Genomic DNA, 14,293 nt, shown 5'->3' with positions numbered 1-14,293 from the left:
ATTTTTTTATTCCCCCCTTTATTAGACCCTCTGCGCTGTGCACCAGCTGTAATTATAAACACAATGCAGGAAATCGGCCGCAGCTCACAATCCTCTCCTGTTACTTGGCAGAAGTGAGTGAATCCGTACATGGCTGGAGCCCGCAACGCTGCTCCCTCCTCCTCACATTACTGGAGAAATGCAGTGGGTGAGAAACAGCAGCAGACTGGAGTCTGGCCCTGGAGCCATTGTTCATGATCCTAGCCAGACACATAGGGATACAATGCTATGTAAAGTGTTGTTATCACCTCTAAACCCAATAACTGCAGCCTGTGCGGAGAGGACATGACGCACAGTGGGCATATCTACCTCCTATGGTGCTATGCAACGGAGATACACTACTGGCAGCTTCAGAGAAATTGGGTAAAGGGAACCCAGCAGAGACTTTAAGCCTCCCAAACCATGTATATGACTGTGTAGCTCTTTAAAAGATAATCCAGTGGACCCCTTTATGACCCCAAAGCAGTGCTGCAGCAGCCAGAAACCTCATTTTAAAGTTGTCTGGAAGTGCATTGGGGCAAGATGATGCACTTACAGTTCCTTAGCCTCAGACTGAGTTTCCTACTTGCCAGCACTCTACCCTTCCCTGGCCGGATGTGCTGATTCATGGCCACTGATCTGTTAAACACTCAGTCACCCAGAAGACGTGGCTGGTAGATGTGAGACACAGCATAAGGCTGAGAAGCTGTAAGTGCAACATCACATGCCAATGAAATCAGTCAACCGGAGGGGGTGGCTGGTAGGAGACACCGCATAAGGCTGAGAAGCTGTAAGTGCATCATCACATCCCAATACACTCAGTCAACCTGAGGCGGGGGCTTGTAGATAGGAGACACAGCATAAGACTGAGAAGCTGTCAGTGCATCATCACATCCCAATGCACGCCGTCAACCAGAAGCTATTGCTGTGTCTCCTATCTACCAGCCCAGTATGAGACTGAGAAGCTGTAAGTGCATCGTCACATCCCAATGCACACCATCAACCAGAGGAGATGGCTGGTAGATAGCAGACACAGTATGAGGATGAGAAGCTGTAAGTGCATCATCACATCCCAATGTACTCCCAGACACAACTTTAAAGCAGGATTTCTCACTGCTGGAGAATCACTTTGGAATAATCATTTAAAGGACTACACAATCATATTAAACGGTTGGGGGGTGGGATAACAGTTTATTTAATAAACCTGTCCACTTTCCTGACATCTGTTTTGGCTGAAAATTCTCTTTATAAAAAAACAATATTAGAGCTTTTTTTTTTAGGCTCGCCACATTGTGTTAGTCTTCGGGTTCCCCCCGGAAGTGTATAAATAAAATTGCCAACAGGACATTACAGTATATTGTGTTCAAAACGCTGAGTAGCCCTGACCATGTTAAAGTAAGATAGATCTTTATGTGACATGGTGTGTGGATATTTACACTGAGCAGGAATACACGCTGACCTCTATTTCTACATTTGCAGGAGAACTATAGGAACGCTGCACAAAGTAGCCACAGAATAGGTGATAAATGTCTGACTGATGGGGGCATCGTTGGACACGAGAAACCCTTCCTCTTTTTCCCTTTGATCGGGATTGAATGGAGCTGCTTCATGGCCATTATTGGGTGTCTCAGTCAGTCCCATAGATTCGTAATAATGGTCTTTCTGGACCACATCACTATTCAGTAAGGAAAAAAGGGGGTCCCTGTGGGCAAAACCCCAGCAAACAGGAATTTATAAAAATGGCAATAAATAGGGAAACCCCCTATAACTACTCATCTGCACTCGCACCTCCATATAAAAGGTCCACCAATGTTGCATCCGTAGAAAGCGAAACATAAGACACTTCATGCTTTTCTTTTTTAGGGCATTCTCCGGTTATGGGCCTTCAGTGTGGAGGGGAGGATATAGCTTATAATAGAGGTTTGCACATTTACACCATAATGTAACATCTGTGACAACTATTACAAGCTGCTGCCGACTCGTGCTCTATACAGTAAACGTCAAGCTTAGGGTAAGTTCACACAGTGCGTTTTTCGCGGCGTTTTTTGCGCAGTTTTCGGGTGCATTTTTGCTCAGAAAACTGCATGACTTTGCTTCCCCAGCAAAGTCTATGAGTTTTCATTTTTGCTGTCTGCACACAGCGTTTTTTTTCAGCTGCATTTTTGTGGTGCCACAAAAACGCAGCATGTCAATTATTCCCACGTTTTTCACTGCGCTTTTCATCCATTGAGTGCAATGGGATGTTGAAAGACGCAATGAGAAACGCAAATATGTGCGTTTTGGTGCGTTTCTAAGACCAAAAGCGCAGCTATAAACGCAGGAGGTGGGTAGTAAAGTGACATGTACAGGAAGAAGATTCCTTCTGTCAGTAAACACAGAAGCGTGAATCCTCCCGGTACCGTCATCGCCGCTTCCACCTCCAGTCCTGTGCATGTATGCTGCCATGCGGCGTCATGTACGGGCAGGAGGTGGAAGCGGCTGCGAAAACAAAAGTGAACAGTAGAAAAAAAAAAATGTCATACTCACCTGTCTACAGACTCCCGGTGCCATGCCCGCTCCCAGCTCCTCCCGGTACCGCCGCTCCGGGTGTGTGCAGTCTCCCTGGGTACGTATGCCTGCAGGATGCAGGACCTGACGCATCAGCTGATCATAAGTCTCGGGGTGACACCAGCGCCCGGCCGGTTTAACCTATCAGCGGATGCGTCAGGAGACTTCATCCCTGATTACCGGCAGCTCCTGCAGCGATCGGACGGGATCAGACTCCGCTCCAGGAGCTGCTGGTAATCAACACATAAGTGAGTATTTTTTTTTTTTTTGCACCGATGCATCAGCTGATTGTATAATCGGCTTTTATACAATCAGCTGATGTGTGATGTGATTCAGGCACTTGAACCTGACACATCATCTAATCGCTTTGCCTTCCAGCAAACGAATCAGATGATATTGGATCCCGGATTGGACGGCGCAGGACCCTTGACCCAGGATTACTGCGGAGGGGGTTCTTTATTTCAATAAAGATGGAGTCACTAATTGTGTTGTGTTTTATTTCTAATAAAAATATTTTTCTGTGTGTTGTGTTTTTTTTTTATCTTTACTAGAAATTCATGGTGGCCATGCCTAATATTGGCGTGACACCATGGATTTCAGGCTTAGGGCCAGCTGATAATATACAGCTAGCCCTAACCCCATTATTACCCAGTGAGCCACCCGGCATCAGGGCAGCTGGAAGAATTGGATACAGCGCCAGAAGATGGCGCTTCTATGAAAGCGCCATTTTCTGGGGTGGCTGCGGACTGCACTTCGCAGCGGGGGTGCCCAGAAAGCATGGGCACCCTGCACTGTGGATTCCAATCCCCAGCTGCCTAGTTGTACCCGGCTGGACACAAAAATTAGGCGAAGCTCACGTCTTTTTTTTTTTTTAATTATTTCATGAAATTCATGAAATAATTACAAAAAAAGGGCTTCTCTATATTTTTGGTTCCCAGCCGGGTACAAATAGGCAGCTGGGGGTTGGGGGCAGCCCGTACCTGCCTGCTGTACCCGGCTAGCATACAAAAATATGGCGAAGCCCACGTCATTTTTTTGTTTGGGGGGGGGGGGCAAAGAAATCCTGCATACAGTCCTGGAAGGAGGCTGCTGAGCCTTGTAGTTCTGCAGCTGTCTGCTCTCCTGCATACACTAGTGGAGAATGAAGAACATATTGAAGAAGGAAATGACATCAGACCTTTGTTCACTGATAAAAACCGCATAAAGACGCAGTGAGCAAAAATGCAGAAAAAACGCACCAAATCGCGGCAAAAACGCGTGCGTTTATTGCAGCTTTTTTTTTGACGCGCGTGCATTTGTGCATTTTTTGCCGCAAAAAACGCACAAAAACGCAGCGTCAAAAAAACACTGTGTGAACCTAGCCTTAGTGTGAACTGAACTAGTATCTGAAACGCCCGGTAATGGCCATTTACACCTGACGACTGATGATGGCTACTTGTCCGCTGACTGCCAGCCATCTAATATGTTTACACAGGCCCATCCGGATGCGCACTGATTTGTAATACATCGTTTGGTGTGTATGGGCAGTAATGTCTTATCATGGATCAGGATTTGTGGACTTTATGGTTTGTTTTTTTTTAAAGAAACCAAATGATCATTTCACCCAACAAGCGAGTGTTTTGATTGTTCCTTGGGCGGCTGACAGCCTGTTTTGCAGAGTCATCGTGAAACAAGTGCTCCTAGGCATGGAAGTTCACGATAATAATGCTATATATATGATCCTTCAGTCCTTTACTGAACACCTTTTGAGTCGATCTTGCAAGATTACATTTTAGAAGAGGCCTAACTACCTTGAGTGGCATTGATCTGTAGCTAGTTTCTGCCACTCCAGTCGATAGCCACCTGACAAGATGTAGAATGATTACGCCATTATATGGAGCTCACAATCTTCCTGTTGATACATTTTAATCCCTGGGATTAGCAAATCTCCACATGTGGTACTTGGGTTTAATAACTCAAAGCCTCCTTCCTATTATTCCTTATCGTATCCGCTCTCACCTTCCAGTAACCTGTTCTCCAAACTTTCTGTCAATCATTTGCTTGTGTTTCCTTATCAGCTGTCATAGCTCATAGCTGGTGGGATTATTGACACACCTCGAGCTTTATCTTTATTGCTGGTCTACCCTTGTATAACATTAGTGTTACAAACTACCAAGGACACCAGTCTGTGGTTCACCTCCCCACCCCAGGACAGCAAACATCAGGGTCCTCTCGTAAAGATTCGTTTTCATTCCAACCATTTTTTTTTTTTTTTTGCACAAAGTCATTTGTAAATGTATTTTTTGGTTTTGTAAAGTTTGGGTGAAAACCAATATGGCTGCCATCATTTCCCCTGTAGGGGTCTTCGCTTCCTAAATGGCAATTTTGTCTGGTTTCAGAATCGTATAGGAGCAAGAAATGTATTGCTACAGGGTCTGAATATGTTGGTCATGACATAGAAAGGCCTTAAATGTCTGGCAGTAATGGGTCCTAACTCTGGGACTAAGGGGTACTTCTCACATAGCGAGATCGCTGTTGAGTCACAGGTTTTGTGACGTACCAGTGACCTCATCAGCGATCTCGCTGTGTGTGACACTAAGCAGCGACATGGCCCCTGCTGTGAAATCGCTGATCCTTACACACTGTTCTGGTTCATTTTTTGCTCGTTGGTCTCCCGTTGTGCAGCACACATCGGCATGTTTGACTGCGGGAGACGAGCGTGCACCGACTCTGTGTAAACAGCATACGCTGGTAACCAGGGTAAATATCGGGTAACTAAGCAAAGCGCTTTGCTTGGTTACCCGATATTTACCTTGGTTACCAGCGTACACCGCTTAGCGCTGGCTCCCTGCACACGTAACCAGGTAAATATCGGGTAACTAAGCAAAGCGCTTTGCTTAGTAACCCAATGTGTACCTGGGTTACCAAGTGCAGAGTCACTGGTGAGATCTGCCTGATTGACAGCTCACCAGCGACCATGTAGCGACGCACCAGCGATCCTGACCAGGTCAAATCGTGGTCGGAATCGCTGGTACGTCGTTCAGTGAGACAGTACCCTAAGGATGGTGGACAGAGGACGCCACTGAGTGGCCAAACATGCACAGCTCTTGTCTCTGTAGAAGTCTCGAAAAATGTCCAGCAAGTATTTTTATTCTTTGAGCTGGCCATACATATCAGGTGGTCAGCTGGCGCTGGCACAATAGGTGGGTTCAAACGTGTTTCAGCTAATGGTGTGTGTATATGTATGTATGTATGTATGTATGTATGTATGTATGTATGTATGTATGTATATATATGTATATATATGTTATATGTATATATAGGTTATTTTTATATATATATATATATATATATATATATATATATATATATAAAAATAGTGTGAGTGTGTGTGTGTGTGTGTGTGTAACATATACTTATTATTCACACCCGCCTAAATATTGTTTTTCCACTACGAACGATTATATCCTGAAAAATGCAGATCCTCATTAACCTACTACATATTGTGTCTTCCCATGCAGGAGAAGCATCCAAGTCTCCGAAGAAAATGTCTGTGACCCTCCCATCTATGATCGAAGATGACGAGGAGGTTAAAACGACTTTTATGGAGTCAGATTCTTCAGGAGCTGATACTTTCTAAAAAAAAAAAAAAACACATGACCATTCAAGACTCTATGCCAGACGAGGTCCAAATGTGCAGTGGCCGAACCATCGTGAGGATAGTGAAATCGCTGTCACCAGACGGCACAGATCATTATGATTGCGTGGATGAATATTATATTATCGCATGATTGCAGAGTGATGAGTGTGGTGTACATACAAAGAGGTTCTATATTTTATGATTTTGTAAGACTGGCTGTGATTTGTATATTAAACCTTTATAATTTTTTTTTTGTGTGTGTGTGTTGTTTGTATATATTTTTTTGTAATAATATGCTTTTAATAAAGCCCCAAAATTTATAAAATTCATAAAGTTAGCCGTAATGTTCTGCTCCATTTAGCGTGTACATTTGGCCAAGTGGGTATGCAAGGTGTCGGACCACCACCGATCTGATATGGATAACCCAGCCTATGGATCAATATCATATGCCTGGAGACCTCCTAATGTTTTTGGCCAGCTCAAGGCAAAGGCTGAGGGAACACTGCACAATGTGTGGCATGGCGGCAAAAAAAAACAAACAAAAAAAAAACCAGCCAAATTGCAGACATGTTGCATGCGATTAGCAGTACTGAAGTCTTCAAGGGAATAGTCGTGTGCAACGGCAACAAGTGATCCAACAGGTTTAACGCGCCCCCACCAACAGCTATTAGGAGCCATCATACGATCTTCCCTCCATGTAGCACGTGTGACTATGTAGCCATAATTTTATAGTCCAGCACCACATTTACTATTTTGGTTGCCAGTAGAATCAGTTGTCATCACTAACATAGACTGTCGATATAAAATATCTGAAATTTAAAATGCAATAATGCTATATGAACTGTACTTAGGGCATAAATTGTACCTTCATTTTTCTAGGTATATTCTACCTACAAATGCATTAATGCATTTTAAGTTTCATATATTCTGTGTTTGCATATGTCTTGGCACTTAAAAGGGAAGATGTCGCTTTTTTTATTTTTGTATTAATAATGGCAATTACAGAATCTATTTTTAATATAAAATTATATTCACTTTTTATTTAGTTTTTATTTAATTCTACTTTTACTGAAACACGGGGGCTGCCATCTTGGAGTAACGAGTAGTGTTGAGCGAGTAGTTGACTATTCGTACTCGCTATGCTGTTAGCGAGTACTGTCCGCTACTCGCATATTCGTTATGAGTAGCGGGCACAATGTAAGTCAATGGGAAATACTCGCTAAGTAGCAAGTAACCCTAAAGTCATACTATTCGCTACTCGCACGAGAAGTACGGCTTTTGGGTTACTCACTACTTAGCGAGTATTTCCCATTGACTTACATTGTGCCTGCTACTCGTAACAAATTTGCATGTGCATGTGTGACACCCTGGGCAAGCCAGGGGTCACAGGTCACAACAACACACACACCCCACATTCCCTGCAGGTACACCAGCTAACCTACAAATCCTTGTTGCCTTCCTCCAGGGGCTGGTGTCCACACCAGGGGGTGGAGCCAGGCGGTTGGTGTCCGCCCACCTAGGAGGTCACAGCCCTGGAGGCAGGAAGTACCAGGCAGATTAGCCCAGGCAGGGCTTGAGTAAACATCGAGTTTTAGCTCAGTCAGGGCAAGTGAAAGGAGGAAACAACAGAGTGTAGCTCAGGAGGGAGCTAGAGTGAAGTGAAACAGCAGTGAAGTGACAGCCTGAAGTTGGTCTGTGGCTGTGTGCCCAGACGGAGTCAGCAAGGTCAGCAGACTGCGGTGAAGGTCTGCAGTGGGACTGTCTGGAGGTTACTGGAAGGACCCCGTTGGCTGTGTGCCCGGTGGTCTGGAGCGGATACAAAGGGCAGTCAGCACCAGAGCAGGGGCTTTTCGGATCCCAGCAAGGCTTGGAGTCGCTGTAAATTGCTAAATCCGTTAGTGAAGGGGACGTAGATCTCCCAACAAGCAAGTCCTGATTGACGGTAAAGGTCCAACCACAACGGGGAAACACCGCCACCGCCAAGGCACCAGTTTCCCAGGGCCGGCGCCTGTGGGCAAAGTGTGGAGCTCCTCCGGCCCAGATTGCAGTCGGGGAGCGGGTAACCGGTGGGAATCCATCGCTACCAAACAAACATTTCAAAGGTGCAGGGAAGAGACCGTCACCGCTAACTGCAGGGAACCGCAGCACCGTGAACCGTCCGAGGGACCCGTCCAACCAGCCGTTTGTTTACTGGCTGAGTGAGTACCTCCGTGCCGCAAGGCACGGCGCTGCCCCTGCTCCCCTTCACCCCACTGGGCCCCGGGATCACCAACCCCTACCCACGGAGGGACAACACAACAACTGGCTGCTCCGCCTCACCATCCCCGGGACCTCCACATAGAGCAGCGGTGGTGTACACTCAATCACCACAACAGTGGGTGGCGTCACGGACATTATCCCAACACCCCAAAACCCCCTTTTCACTCACGGGCGAGGAGCGCCGCTAGAGAAACCCCCGGGATCCGGCCCACGGCTCGAGCCACCACTGAGCAGCCGCCGGACCCGAGCAGAAGGGGTGAGCACGGTGTGCTGACACCCTCCTCCCCGCCCGCGACAACTTGGCGTCACGAACAGGATCCTACCGCTCTGCCGTTTGGTAGAGGTGCGCCTTGTTACCGCCGGAGGTATCCGGCAGAAAAATTGCAGAAGCCGCCATCTTTTGCGCGAAAAGTTCCCGCTCGAGCGTCTTCTCGAGCAGTAGAGGCGCGAAGGCCAAGACCCCGCCCCGAGAGAGGAGGGGCCGGAGAGAGCTAAGGGGGACGCGATGGCGGCTGGACTCATGTAGCTGCAGCTATAAAAGCAGGGACGCCAGGACTCTGCAAAGATACCGAGTTCCTGGAAAGTACGACTGCCGAGATGTCTGCCCCACCTAGCTCTGCAGAAGCTACCGAGTGGGTGGCTGGAACAGCGGGATGGCTGAGGGCTCGGGCGGCCGGGATCTGCCGTCACTATCAGAGTCGGATCGCCGGGCTGATGGAGCAGTGGGCCGCGGAGGTGGAGGCCCTAGTTGCTGTAGCGCGAGTGTATGGAGTGGAGGCCGTGATGGAGGAGCTGGAGAATTACCCACGCCCCTGTGTCCCCGAGGGACCGGTCGCTGCGGCTGAGGGACCCGGTCTACCCCTGGCTCCTGTGTTAGCTCCGTCCTGCTCGCTCGCGCACTGCACCGCACCTGGCCCGTCGGACGTGCACCCCTGTGACCGCGGCAGGGGCAGAAGATGGCGACTCCGGTCCCGACACGGAGCCTGTGTCGGAGGAGGAGGAGGTCGTTGTTCTGCCTGGCATGGAGGCCACATATATTCCCCGAACCGGGAACAACGGGTATCGGGCGGCCCTTCCACGCCGTGCTTGCTATGCACTGGAGGGGCTGATGCCCGTGTCCTTTCACCCCGAGCCGGGTGAGGAGGACGAAAATGCGCCGTAGTGTCAGCGGAGGCCCGCTGCACCGTCCCCGTTGGGACCAGTTGTTTGTTTGTTTGGAAAAGATGATAAGTGAAATTACCGAAGAAGTTACCTGATTTAGTGTGATTTGCAACCGGCTGGAGCCGGCACCGTTGTCCCCGTGGGGACCGTTTAAAAATGCATGGGAACTATCCATGGACAAGCCCGTGAACTTGCAGGGCAACCACAAACGTTAGTGGCTTGTAAATATGTTGGGTACCGTTACCGTTTTCCGCAGGCCGCCTCCGGACAGGCAGGTTGGAGGGAGGGCCCTGAGCAGAGCAGGCTGGGGCCCAGCCACCAAAAGGACCGGTGGCTACCCTCTGGAGGGAAGGACAGATCCCGCTCGGGTACCGTGTGCTGGACTGTGGGTCAAGGGGTGCTGCCTGGGCTTTAGGGGCAGCATCAGGGCCAGGTTGCTTGGGTGGGAGAGAGCGGAAACCGTAACCGTACACCGTTGCAACGTTAAAGTGATGTGCCTCCCGTTTTGGGAAGAGTTATTATTAAAAATGTATTTTACCGTATTATGTTATACCTTTTACTTTACAGAAAACAAAAAGGAAAATAAAACCGGTGTTGGACGGGCAGCCCGAGGACGGTCTGCGTTTTGCTAAGGGGGAATGTGACGCCCTGGGCAAGCCAGGGGTCACAGGTCACAACACACACACCCCACATTCCCTGCAGGTACACCAGCTAACCTACAAATCCTTGTTGCCTTCCTCCAGGGGCTGGTGTCCACACCAGGGGGTGGAGCCAGGCGGTTGGTGTCCGCCCACCTAGGAGGTCCTGGAGGCAGGAAGTACCAGGCAGATTAGCCCAGGCAGGGCTTGAGTAAACATCGAGTTTTAGCTCAGTCAGGGCAAGTGAAAGGAGGAAACAACAGAGTGTAGCTCAGGAGGGAGCTAGAGTGAAGTGAAACAGCAGTGAAGTGACAGAAAGCCTGAAGTTGGTCTGTGGCTGTGTGCCCAGACGGAGTCAGCAAGGTCAGCAGACGGCGGTGAAGGTCTGCAGTGGGACTGTCTGGAGGTTACTGGAAGGACCCCGTTGGCTGTGTGCCCGGTGGTCTGGAGCGGATACAAAGGGCAGTCAGCACCAGAGCAGGGGCTTTTCGGATCCCAGCAAGGCTTGGAGTCGCTGTAAATTGCTAAATCCGTTAGTGAAGGGGACGTAGATCTCCCAACAAGCAAGTCCTGATTGACGGCAAAGGTCCAACCACAACGGGGAAACACCGCCACCGCCAAGGCACCAGTTTCCCAGGGCCGGCGCCTGCGGGCAAAGTGTGGAGCTCCTCCGGCCCAGATTGCAGTCAGGGAGCGGGTAACCGGTGGGAATCCATCGCTACCAAACAAACATTTCAAAGCTGCAGGGAAGAGACCGTCACCGCTAACTGCAGGGAACCGCAGCACCGTGAACCGTCCGAGGGACCCGTCCAACCAGCTGTTTGTTTACCGAGAACTGTGTCGTGTTTACTGGCTGAGTGAGTACCTCCGTGCCGCAAGGCAGAGCGCTGCCCCTGCGCCCCTGCACCCCACTGGGCCCCGGGATCACCAACCCCTACCCACGGAGGGACAACACAACAACTGGCTGCTCCGCCTCACCATCCCCGGGACCTCCACATAGAGCAGCGGTGGTGTACACTCAATCACCACAACCGTGGGTGGCGTCACGGACATTATCCCAACACCCCAAACCCCCCTTTTCACTCACGGGCGAGGAGCGCCGCTAGAGAAACCCCCGGGATCCGGCCCACGGCTCGAGCCACCACTGAGCAGCCGCCGGACCCGAGCAGAGGGGGGTGAGCGCGGTGTGCTGACACCCTCCTCCCCGCCCGCGACACATGCATTTGACATGTCCCGTGGGCTGTCCAGATCACAGCAGAGGGAGGAGATCACCGCCATCTTTGTGGAGCTCACAGCGTGTGCTGTACTTTCATCCTGTCACCTGCTCTGGCTGGGGTGAGTACCACTGCCGGGCAGCGATGATTGCACCATAACTGATCCTAGTGTGCTGCCCCGGCCCTGCCGCTCACCTCGGGCCTTCGCTCCGAACAGCTCCTCACTGCTCTGTGCTGTGATCGCTGACGGGAAGAATAGACACCAGGCTGACAGGACAGGCTGCCAGGGGCAGAAGTCTGAGGTGAGTGCATGCAGCTGGTGATCGCAGCGTGACATCTGTAGATCACCCCTCCTCGCCACATGTCACCTCTGATCTATGCTCCTGGCAGGCAGCAGGGTATCTGAGAACATGGTATACAGTGGGGCACTATGCCAGCTGTCCTTAATGCCAGCTGTCGTTAGTGACACTTTAGACATATTAGGATCAGTTTGCAGTCACCAACAAAATGGCTCTGCACTGTGATCCTAAACTTCATCTTCCTTCCCTTATCCTTTTGGAAACACCCAGATTGGGGGGGAGCTGTGACATCACACACAAGAGAGCAGATTCCACCCACTTTTACTGCAGTTGTAATGTGAGCTAGTTCTACAATAGGATTTCAGCAGCTCTTCCCCCTAGTGTTTGAGTGGAAAATATCAAACTTTTACAAATTATTTTTGCTCAATTAAAAACAAATTATAATATTTAAACAAAATATTAAAACATTAATACTTTACATTTTTTCAGTTATTGAATTTTTTTTACAACACTTTTCCTTTAAACAAAAGAATACAGCAGCACTCTATTAGGTGTAGTTATAGGCTGGCACCTGTTCACACTTCCTATGTTCTATTTGAAGATGCAGGACAGTATTTTTTTTTCCAGTATATATTGGGAGGTATAGACAACCTCCTATTCTGACTGTGCTCTCCTCCTCAGCCCCAGGGTGGTTTTAATCAGTGCCGGATCCTATCTGCCCATATAGTTGTAGACTTTTTTTTAGTCCAAGGAGAGGCATGAAATTAGGATAGGGTAGCATCAAAGAAAGTTGATGGGCTCACATGAATTGTCCAATTTATGGGCTAAGTACCTTCAAGTATATAGCATTAATGCAGTATAAATTTCATATATTCTAGGTTTGCCTATGTCTTGGCGTTTACAGAGACTGCTGTATTCTTTTGATTGTGTTTCGTGTAGTAATACCAGCTGGCACCTGTTCACACTTGCTATGTTCTATTTGGAGATGCAGTTTTTGGGGGGGATTTTTTCATGTTAATGATCTAAATGATGAAAAAATGGAAACAAAATTTTCAAAACATCTTGCTTTTCCCATTATGGAGTATGAGCACCTCATGCAGAAATTCCCACACTTAAGGCTGCTTTACACGCAGCGACATTGCTCGCGAAAGCACCCGCCCCCATTGTTTGTGCGTCAGGGGCAAAACGTTGCCGTTGGCGAACAATATCGCTAGGACGCGTAAAACACACTTACCTTCCTAGCGACCTGCTGTGGGCGGTAAACAACCTAATTTTTAAGGGGGAGGTTCGTGCGTCACAGCGACGTCACACAGCGGGCCACCAATAGAAGCGGAGGGGCGGAGACCAGCCACATTAACGACACGCCCACCTTGTTGCCGGAGGACGCAGGTACGTTGTTGTTTGTCGTTCCCGGGGTGTCACACGTAGCGATGTGTGCTGCCTCAGGAACAACGAACAACCTGCGTCCAGCACCAGCAATGATCTTTTGAAAATGAATGATGTGTCAACGATTAGGTGAGTATTTTTGATTGTTAGCGGTCGCTCATAGGTGTCACACGCAACGACGTCGCTAACGATGCCGGATGTGCGTCATGAATTCCGTTACCCCGACGACGTATCGTTAGATACGTCGTTGCGTGTAAAGCGGCCTTTAGTCTTTGTTGTCATCACTGAGGTTATTAATGGTCGTCTGAGGAATGCTATGCCACACAAACTACTTGGACAAGTCATCAAGATCCGCTGCTGGCACCTTCTTTTTAATTTCATCCCAGATGTGCACCGAAATGTCAACAATACATGTCAGATGTAAGTAACTTGGCCATAGCAAAATGAGCAAGTCATCGGATGGTTTTCTGATGACGCGCTCTTGTTATCACTTGACCGCTGCATCCAGTCACAGGTTGCAGCGGTCCTGGTGACTTTTGAGGGGAGCTGAAGATGCCTCAGTTTATTATTTTAAACCAATCATGCCTAGAAAAAAAATATTTCAGTATTGGACTACCCCACTAAGTTTCAGGCCCTTAGCAAAGTGTCATCAGTCTTCTCTAACTGCAATGGATGCTGCCTCCTGAATTAGTAAGAAACAATAACTGCCCAAAGATGAGAATAAAATGTGAGCGAGCCATGTACGTCTTCATGCTAATGTATCAGGAATGAGCATAATAAAACATTTACGAGGTCTTAGGAAATCTACAGAACAGGTCTTTTCAAGTGTTGGGATTTGCACAGAACTGCCCGTCCTGCACAGCACAAGAGGCGGATTTATTGACTTTAGTTTTTTGCTTTCTTTGGCCCAGATATTTGGGGATCGACTTTCTTGGGGTGAAACACAAAATCTCAAACAGCAGTTTGTCATCTGCAGACACTGAACTAAATAAAGCCAAAGTAAACCCAGAGCTGATATTATGTGTGAGGGGACATATTTTTGCTGTCGCTCATTTTTCGTGATTAATGGTGGTCAAATACGGCTCAGATTTCAAGGACTTTTTCTCGTTTGAGGTAAGAAAATGTAAAAAGCGGAGAAGCTGCCCGAGGTTG

The 14,293-nt window shown here is 48.4% G+C and overlaps 1 protein-coding gene across 3 annotated transcripts in view; it reads left to right on the top strand.

Annotated features, from left to right (window-relative positions):
- KIAA0586 (KIAA0586 ortholog) overlaps window positions 1-6,487 on the top strand; it is a 355,375-nt gene extending 348,888 nt beyond the window's left edge. For 2 of the 3 annotated variants that reach the window (XM_075329932.1, XM_075329930.1), the window contains one exon: window positions 6,066-6,486. In XM_075329932.1, coding sequence (XP_075186047.1) covers window positions 6,066-6,184 — 119 coding nt within the window. In that variant the 3' untranslated portion in view covers window positions 6,185-6,486. Of the gene's footprint in view, window positions 1-6,065 lie in introns of all 3 variants that reach the window. The other variant, XM_075329931.1, reaches the window with a different exon arrangement.
- Window positions 6,488-14,293: the final 7,806 nt, after the last annotated feature.

Source organism: Anomaloglossus baeobatrachus, chromosome 12 (genome assembly GCF_048569485.1).
Source record: "Anomaloglossus baeobatrachus isolate aAnoBae1 chromosome 12, aAnoBae1.hap1, whole genome shotgun sequence".
NCBI lineage: Eukaryota > Metazoa > Chordata > Amphibia > Anura > Aromobatidae > Anomaloglossus > Anomaloglossus baeobatrachus.
Note: the sequence above shows the minus strand (reverse complement) of the source record. Positions and strands in the feature narration are given on the sequence as shown.